This window comes from Taudactylus pleione, unplaced genomic scaffold (genome assembly GCF_031769625.1).
Source record: "Taudactylus pleione unplaced genomic scaffold, aTauple2 ptg002010l, whole genome shotgun sequence".
NCBI classification, from domain to species: domain Eukaryota; kingdom Metazoa; phylum Chordata; class Amphibia; order Anura; family Myobatrachidae; genus Taudactylus; species Taudactylus pleione.
In genome coordinates this window covers 284,984-295,000 of record NW_028286406.1, presented here as the reverse complement: position 1 = coordinate 295,000, position 10,017 = coordinate 284,984, and the positions used below count along the sequence as shown (strand labels likewise).

At 43.1% G+C, this 10,017-nt stretch overlaps 1 protein-coding gene across 1 annotated transcript; it reads right to left on the bottom strand.

Annotated features, from left to right (window-relative positions):
- Positions 1–146: 146 nt before the first annotated feature.
- Positions 147–7,724, bottom strand: YOD1 (YOD1 deubiquitinase). The gene is made up of 2 exons (XM_088465580.1): positions 7,289–7,724; positions 147–2,663 (listed from the first exon to the last, which is right to left on the bottom strand). The coding sequence occupies exons 1-2, from the start codon at positions 7,494–7,496 to the stop codon at positions 1,969–1,971; spliced, it is 903 nt and encodes a 300-aa protein (XP_088321706.1). The 5' UTR covers positions 7,497–7,724; the 3' UTR covers positions 147–1,968.
- Between the last annotated feature and the right edge of the window lie 2,293 nt (positions 7,725–10,017).

The following is a 10,017-nucleotide window of genomic DNA, read 5'->3' as shown; positions in this document are numbered from 1 at the left end:
ACACGATACCATGACTCCATCTATGCTTTCCTATTTTTACTGCATGTTTTTAAACAAGGATGAAAGCTCTTAATATTTACCAAATGCTTTAGAACATTTCATATTTACTATGGTGGCAATGGGAAGAAGAAAGCAGTTCACAATGGGAAGTTTACTCCAACTCTTTATTTGTTTTTATAATACATTTACCACTTGCTTGCTATCTTATAGACAGCGCCTTTATATTTCACAACCATCCTCCCTCTTCTACATTGTTTATGTTCTCTTCTGGGTAGAGCCAGGTCTGTGATTTTAGGGTTGCTTGTTTAGGTTTTGTTTATTGAAGCACTTCAGGTGAGATCATTCACTCTTTAAACCATATAATGAACATGTTGTCATGTACTCTGACATAATGGATTTGACAGTATGATTGTCGACATTTGCCATCAATAAGTTATAAACACAATATACCAGTGTTTTGGTGGCTTCCACTGCACACACTATAAATTTTCTCACAAATGCAGATCCTGAAATATGAGGGTTCTCCTTCTAACAAATGTACTAAATCATACAGTCTACAGTGGATAGGACCTAATGGGGCCCATACATCTGCAATGCATCGTCCTAATTCCCCATTGTGCCCACGCCAGGGGATCAGCAATTCGGGGATTTTAAAATGCTGTTTTTCCCCAATCTGCTGGCAGATTGCTGATCGATGTTCGATGAACAACGTTTTGTTGATCGGCGCCAGGGAATCGCGGCATTATGACCTGCATTAGAACAAGTGAATACATCTGTATATGCAATGCCATTCATGTATTCTTCCTGACTAGTACAATGTGAAAAGAAACCTTAACATTGACAAATGTATACTTTCTGTACCCAGATTTACTATAGATTAACTTTTAGTATTTTTGCTTTGAAGCTGAATGTAAGCTATCATGGTCTAAAATTTTTAGCTCAAAATGTCCATCATAAATATTGTCTCTTCATGCTTTTGCACTAGTCTTAAATAGACTTGTATTCATTATAAAGATAGTTCATTTTTATTTGCATTGCCCACATCTTACTAAATCAATTATTATCAGTAAACATATACAATGAGTGCAGTCATAAATATATTTAAAAAACAAAATCAAATCAGAGCTTTTGCAAGAAAAAAATTCAAGTAGTTGTCATTATTGTAGTAATTAAATCCAGCTTAAGTGTTTAGGAGAGTCATCACCAACAGACAAACAGATAAGGCATACGCAAAAAGGGGACACTGCAAAGAGCATTTTCCTGGGCATAGTTCACAGGGTAATTAGATATAGTAGCCAAAAGCATAACCACATTTTTAAAAGTCGTGTTGACTGTTGTATTAGGTCAAATCATTGTATTTACCAACAGGGACTTCACTGTGTAAGTAATTGTCCAAGATTGTGGCAAGAACGCTGCCAGTGCCGTAATGCCTAAATTTAAGGACATTATCAGAAACAACAAAATACACCAACAATGAAATCAAACTGCAAAACTGAATTTTGTAATTGCTTATTTTTGTTTGTTAGGATAGTTGTAACCTGTTCTTCCAGGAAGGGCACTTTAAAAGTAAAACTTTACTGGCATAAACAAAAATTGCTTCTGCTATGGAAAAAGCCTCATACCCATTGGAATTTTCAAAGCTAGTAAAAATGCACATCAAATTTGTTTGTTATGGAGCATACACACGGTCAGATAGTACTTAAGACTTGGGGCTTAAAACACTGATATTGGCCATTAATAATTTCACTGAATACCGATAAGGCCTAATTGCCAGAGTAGTGAGCGCAAACTACTCGTTACATCATTATAAGTTATCCTGCGATGTTTTAAGAGTTTTAATGCTCCTCTAACATAGGAACAAAAAAGAGAGAACTGGAAAAGCAGTTAATGATTTTGCTTTTCTTTAACCTGGCTTGATGTTTGAGGTAGTTTTCACCAATTCTGTCATGATTCGTTGTCCTTAGAATGTTACACCTCCCCAAAGTTGGTATGTCCCGTTTCCTTAGCATGATCCCTCGCTGCCGACTGGCCAGTTAAACCTTTTTGGCAAACTATACAACGTAGGGCAAACCTGTTGACATCTGTAAACTGCCTTTTCTTCCTGGCATCATCTGCAAGCTCTAGGGCCTGCACCAATGCATCATCATCGGATGTGGAAAAGATGGTCATGGGGGGCATATCCGAATCTGGAAACTGACGTTGTAAAGGGTCATAGTGAATACCATCATAAATCAGCAGAACACGTCTACTGTAGCCAGCATCTTCCCCAAAACGGTCTATCCTCACAGTCTGTGTATCCACAACACAAATCTCACATTGATAAAATTTTGAAAGTATAGAAACTTCTATAGCACCTCCCCATGTGTCCTCTCTACGAATCCAGGCACAATACTCTGCATTGTTTTTACCCAGCACAGCTTCACAGTAACTAGTTGGATCACTAGAAACAATTTCAGCAATAAGATTGCGCATTTCTGGTGCACAGTCTGGGTCATATACACCACCTTCCACTACATAATAGACACTTGTAAAGAGACATGAATTGTCAGCAGGAACTACCCTACGGGCTATTGTTGGCGTTTCTAATATGGTCCGATCATGGATAGTCTTCTTTGAGGAGGATGTAGGCCTACTTTTATCTTCTTCCACAATTAGCGTACCACCTGTTTAAAAGAAAAAAAAAAAAAAGGTAAAAACTATATTCTATTATATGTGACTTTCAAAAATGTAATGGCAACTTTTCTAGACACACAATTAAAACCATCTTAGTTAAGGTACATATTACTGGAATAGTACTATTAAACTAGAAACATTTGCTAAAGAAACAAATATAAAAAAAAAAACATTTTCTACTACGTAGTATTTTGGACCAGTCATTTGCTGGAGGAGAGGGAGGGGGGGTACCTTTTGAACCTGTCGACCTACATCCTTGTCGGCCCTTTGTGTGCCAACCTTTTGACTGTCGACCATTCGGTGTCGACCTACACACGTTGATGTTTTTATTGTCAATCTAATTAACCACACCCTTTGCTGGGTCGCAAGCACAATGTAAAATCTGCAATGCCAGGCTTCATTTTTCTTACGTAGTCACTCCCATTCTGTTTTTTTTTCATTTCATCTATGCCCCCAATTCTTTCTTGCTCGCTCTGTCCCATTTTAAATATCTTGTGTTCTTTGTTCCATACACGCTTTTAGCATCACCCCTGGGTTTTCTTTCCCTGTGTCTCTTTCCACATTTTCCATCATCTACAGATCATGTACCTTTTCATTTGTGCTCTCTTTGTTCAAATTTGTCTAGCTTCTGTTACAATGCTTTTGACTTCTGAGTGGCTTTTGACACCGCACTGGAGCAGAGATATTGGGGTGAGCCATGAGGGGAGGTGGGAGCGAAGATGGTTAATGTTGTTATTGTCCATTGACAGCAGTGAGTGGGAGCTGTATGTGAGGGGCATGCACTCGCCACCACTGCACATGTCCTAGATTTAACTGCTGTCCTGAGATTTCCATCTAAAGAAAAATTCCAGGATCAGACCCTCTCTCACCATAGATACTAATAAGACCCTCATCCACTTACTGGTCATCTCCAGGTTGGACTACTGTAACCTTCTCCTATCTGGCCTCCCTGACTCCCACCTCTCTCCACTCCAATCTTTACCAAATGCTGCTGCCCGGTTCATCTTCCTCTCCAAACGTTCTACATCAGCCTCCCCTCTCCTACAAGGCCTACACTGGCTCCCCTTCCACTTCCGAACCTAGGTCTTCCCACTAAGCTGTTTTAGCGGGGCACCGCGCCCTGCCCAATTTGAAACCAGTAAAATTTTCCCCAGCCCTACCTGCACCCTTCTGAAACAGCCTGCAGGTTGTCGTTCCCACCCGCGGGCCATAGCATCCCACGGTGGGAGGTAAAACTGTGATGTAGCAGTCACTGCCAGTGAGTAGATACTGTGCACATGGCTTCTATTCACAGTTAGGGGAGAGCTTGGGGACAGCCCAGCATGTCTGTAAGTGCTGGGCACGCCCCCAATAGTGACAAAAAGGGGGAGCGTCTTAAGTATACACCCTTTTTCTCATGACCACACTTCCTTTTCGGCCGCGCGCGCCTTCCACACATGCAACAGTACCTTTTTTATAGTCTGCTACCCAGGGCTGGATCTAGAATTAACACTAAGGGATATATTTACTATAGTGCAGGTTATTAGAAGGGGAGATGTTGCCCATACAACCAATCAGATTATAGATATTAACTTCTCGAAGGTGCTAGAGAAATCATAAGTAGAATCTGATTGGTTGCTATGGGCAACATCTCCACTTTTAAAAACCCGCACTTTAGTAAATATACCCCTAAGAACCCAATTCAAGCTTCTCACTCACTTACAAAGCCATCTCCCATTCCTCTACTGTTTTCATCTCTGACCTTATCTCCCATCACACTCTTCGTTCTGCTAATGAATGTCACCTCTCCTGCCAACTGATTACTTACCTCAACGACCACCTCCAAGACCAAGACTTTGCCCGGGCTGCTCCTTACCTCTGGAATTCCCTACCTCTCAGACTCTTCACCGCTCTACAAAACGACAAATGGGTTCTCAAGGCCCACTTCTTTATCAAAGCCATCCATCTCTCATCCTAACCCTCTGTCCCATGTTCACCGTCTATCCCATCTGTGTCATCCATCTATCCCTTCCCTTTAGAATGTAAGCTATCAAAAGCAGGACCCTCTACGCCCATGTGCTTTTCCTTCCCTTAATTATACTACTATCTACTCCCTTTTTCTTAAAACGGCACTTAACCCTTGACTTCGGTCACCCTGGTATTTGAGGAGTGTAATGACCACTGATGCAGCATTGTTTATATACCATGTACTTGTCTTGCACGGTAATACCCCTTTCACACCGCATTCCCGAGTCACACCCGGGATTTTGTACATGGGTTCATCCCGGGTGCGACCCCTTTTAGACTGGCGGCCGACCTGGCTTATTGCTGGGTTGATGACATCACCACCTTCCCAGCAGTATCACGTGGCAAGCCGGTACTTGGAAATAAGATCATCTCCAAGCACCGGCCTTCCTATGCTGCGAAGGAGACATGGGTCCTGTTCACATTGCACTGCAGCAAAGGGCGGTGCCGGGATTTTCCCACAGCTGCAAGGTTTTTCCTATTGAATTGCTGGTGAGAAAATCAGCCATGTTGATTTCAATAAGAATTAACTAGACTTTTTTTTCTTGCTAAAGTGCAAAGGTCAGGAAAATCCCCATTTTATGTAAAAAATGTTGGGACTTTCCTCAGAACCCCTAAAACAACCCCCATGACTAAATAACCAATTGGAAGTTTCCAATTAGCTTAATTAGTCCAATAATTAAACGTAATTCTTACATGTTAAAAAAAATGGCTTCAAATGACCCCATACAAGCCCTACACTTTTTCATTAATTTATGCACCCCAAAGTTAATTTATATGAACAAAACATTTTTTTTTTAAACTGCCAATAAAATTACCCCATAATCGCTTTTTTTTTTACTTTTTTTTTGCATTTTTCGTTTAATTAGTATGTAATTACTTAAAAATAAATTCACAAATCAGCCATTTAATGCATTTTTTAGAACAATGGGGGCGATTCAATTCAGCGCGATGCTGAATAGCCCCGAGAAGTAGTTAATGGAGCTAATTAATTCACCACTCTGTTAGCCTGACCAAAGGATTTCTTCTCGCACCTTCCTGAGGGTGCGAGCAGAAATCAGACTAATGTGCCGGGCGCGATGCTGTTTTTCAGCTTAACGTGGCGCTAACAACATCGCGACCGGGAAAGTCATAAAAAGCCGGTTAGCGCGCCTATACACCCGGCTTAAGGCACGCTAACTAGTATCTTCTGACTAGGTGCTGTACATAGGGGAAACAATTGAATAGCTCTGGGAACTAATTCCCGGCGCTATTCCCGACACTAATTCCCGGCGCTGTTCAATTCAATTGTTTCCAACATATTTTTCTTTGGGACAGTAATAAACATTATTACTGTTGCCCAATATTTTTTTTTTTTTTTTTTTTTCTTCAATTCTTTAAGATACATGATGTTCCCTTATTTTTAAAGTTTCCAGCGGGTTTTTGCAGTAAAAATTAGGTCATGAAAAAATAGTTGCAATTTACCGCAAAACTTGCACACCTAATTGAATTTACCCTTTATACCAGAAATTAAACCCAATTGGCCAGCTTCAGTGGCGCTTGGAGATGACGTCATCTTCAAGCGTCCACTTCAACGCCGAGTCACTGCAGACCAGGCTCCGGTGTGAACGGAGCCGACTCAGGAATATCCTAGGTCGGTGCACAGAAAATTCCAGGTCTGATACGGATTGGAACCCTGTTCCAACCTCTGGGTGAGACACGGAATTTAGGTAGAAAAGCAGTATTAGTTGTAATAGGCAAATTGAATATTAAAATCTAATTTTATGATATTTTAAAAGAAATGTACAGGCATCATTTCCCTAAATCAATGTTCTAATATTATGAATCCTAATACATTATATGAAAGTACATCAAAATATAAATGTACAATTAAGTGAAAAATGATAGTGCATCGTTTGAGCATTAAACAAAATGAAAGGAAAAATGATAAGTTAAAATTAAATATTTGTGGTGTGTACACACACACATAGGAACCGATTCAATTAAGCACGCCAGGAGGGAGCTCACGGAGCTATTAAATTCAACGAACTGTTAGGGAGACTAAAGGATTTATTCTCGCACCCTCCTGAGGATGCGAGAAATCGGACTAAAGTGCAGCCACGTGGCTGGCACGTTAGTCGGAAAATGCCGGTTCTCGCGACTAAACACCCTGCTATAGTCGTGAAAACCGTCATTCTCCAACTTAAGTCCAACTAGTCGAACTTAACAGCACGTTGAATTGAAAAGACTCTGGGAGCTCCCTCCCGGCGGCGCTAACAGTGAGCTTAATTGTATCGGTCCCATAGATAGATGATTTATTCTGTGCAAAGTAGCCAATTTCTCTACTAACTGGCTCTTTAAAGTCTGGGAGCTGCTGTATTGAACACTATGACTAGCAGCTGCCAAAACCAAAAGTGTATTTATTTTAGGTTTGTCCTGTAGTTTGTCCAGATAAAATATGTACAAATGGCAAACTACTATTACTATTAATGGTGCTATGTATTGTAGGCACTTTCTGGACCAATAAAACATCTCATGCAAACATAAGGCCTTCATGCAATTACTATACTGCAGCCTTTATAACATTTAACTCAATGGAGATCATCTCCGGTTACCCCATAGCCTTTCTCACCGGATTTGATGGGAAGGTCCCGCAGAGTGGCATCCCCATTACTCAGATCGAGACTGACAGGGGGATATCCTACCATAACACGCTGCGTGGGCCCGGAGATGCCAGTCACGCCGGCAATATGCTCCTGCAGCTCCCGGACACTGGAAGCGTCTGTCAGGCCCTGAAGTAAGTGGGTGCCCTCTCGGGTTTTACAGCGGAGACGCAGCATAGCGAGTCCTAACAGCAGCAGCAGAATGAACAACGAACAATGACTGACGGTGAGTGGACTATGCTAGATCATCATCCAAGTGAGCGGAAGGACCTCTGATGACGTAACAACCATGTGACCAGGTGTCATCAGAGGAGGAATCAGTGTGATCACTTTAATCGTGATGTCACTGAGCACGTGGCCGCGCTGTACTGCAGCAGCTACATATATTACACGTCACGGTGACGGGTGACAGCAGCAGCAGCCGGTACATACAGACAGCCGGTGCTGAGGGAACATTGGTCCGGGTGACTAATTCATTTTTGTCTTTTTGGTATAAAGACACGATGGTGGCGCCGGGTGATACTGAGGCGAAGCGCAGTCCTGGCGCGTTGTCAGCTCCTCTTTCCTGCCAGTGATGGTAAACGCGTTAATGTCTCTATATTGTGACGACATTGGAGTGTCCACACTGCTCAAAGGCTGCAGCTCCCTCCATCAGCCTTGACTACGGTGCTGTCCTGCCCGGGTGTCTCAGCCCTCTGCCTGTATACTGTAATCCATCCAAATAAACATAACAAGGATACTTTCTAACGTTTATTAGTGTATATGTTTAAGTAGCCAGTTTTCGTTAAAAAGTAGAAACATCGGTTCCAGATCCAATGTTTAGGACTAAACATTGTTTTATGACCAATGTTAAAACCATCGGTACTGGCAATGTTTTCTCTTGATTTCTCTCCCAAAGGGGCCCATTTATAATTGATCGCTTTTGCAATGCGATCAGGGCATGCCAGTAACACGGAAACAGTAAAGGGGGGTATCCACTAGACGATAAAGTTGAACGATAATGACAAAATCGTTCGATAATCGTTCAAACATCGTTTGCAAATCGTGCAGTAATTGTTTCTAACGATGTACGATGCGCGCTCCCGCTGGTCGTTTGATCGTCTCCTCCATCGACTCAACATGCAGGTCAATTTCACTTGATTGCTTACAAATCGTTTACACATCGTTTACACATAGTTCATGCTGAACGATCAAACGATGAACCACTGTCTGCCCACTATAGCTGAAAGCTCTCAATTACAGATTAAAACAACATAGTTTATTGTTAGATCTTTTGCAAATCGTTTGCAGATCTTTTGCAAATCCTTTGCAAATCTTTTGCAAATCCTTTGCAAATTGTTCAGAGTGGAAGATCATATTTCAAGGGAAACTTCAAGGGAAAATCGTTAAGAGGTTGGACAGGGATAAAATCGTCTAGTGGATGCCCCCCATTACAACCCTGATCGCACTGCAAAAAGCAATCTCTTCGGCCGGATGTATCATCCAGGACATGCAGGGACACGGGCTCTGAAAGGAGCCCTGCAATGTCTCCGGAGAGAGGCTGGCCACTATAGGGGGTGGTGCGCATGCGCAGTCCTGTGGACTGCACATCTGCCATACCCGGGGAGGGTTCCGGTGGATCCCTCCGCCGGCTAATAGAGCGCGGTGTAGCCCAGAGGCTACAGCGGCTAACGCCATCTTCAGATGGCGTTAGCTGCAGGAGCCAATATCTGGAATGCACCCGATTCTGGATATTGGTAAATTTGGCAGCAACGCTTCCCCCATAGAAACGGAAAGCCACGGGGGGGAGGGAGGGGGTAGGTTTAGGGTTCCCAGGGGGGGCTTAGGGTTAGGCACTTCGGGAGGTTAGGTTTAGGCTAGGAGACGGGGGGGGTGGGGGGGACTTAGGGTTAGGCACCCCCCGGGTGGGTTAGGTTTAGGCGGCGGGGAAGGGGGGGATTAAGGTTAGGCACTTGGGGTGGAGGTTAGGATTAGGCACCCCTAAGGGAGGGTTAGGGGGTAGAATAGGTTAGTGAGTACTTACCTTTCGACGATCGGGATTTTCACTGCTGCCGGGATGTCGCCGTCGGGATTTGAACCATGCGGCCGGCGGTAAATCATACTGAATCTGTTTTCGGGGATTTTACCTCAAATATATTTTGATAAATTGGCCCTATAGTGTGTACCCTGCTTAAGTCTGCAGTTACCATGACAATATCAGTGCCATATCAACTACAGTCTGTAGCAGCAAACAGACTCTAGCAGTTAAAAGGGGGAAGATGTATGAATAGCTGATATGGGGGAGGAGTGTCAGTGCACAATAAGCTGGGCAATGTATGAACGTTCAGTGGCACTAACCGTTCCGACAGCTGCCCCTGTCGTTGCCCTTCACCACAGTAGGGACAGCACTGTCCCTGCTGCAGTGGCTTTCATTGTGCACGTGAGATTTGCGTTGCTTGCGAGATCCTGTGTGTGCCCATTGGAGCCGGCTGGGAAGGCAGACACAGTGCATCAGCAGTAGGCTGATGCGCTGTGTGCTCAGGCAGGGATCACCAGAGAGGGGAGTTTTCACCCACCCCACTCTGGCAGATAAGATGTTAATAATTCTCTTTGGTAGTGCTTCCTCTTTTGCCTCGGTAAAGCAGGAAGAGTTATAGCAGCACGATGTATGCCGCTATAATACATCTACCCCAGAGTGTCCAGGGCTTGCAATTCAGTA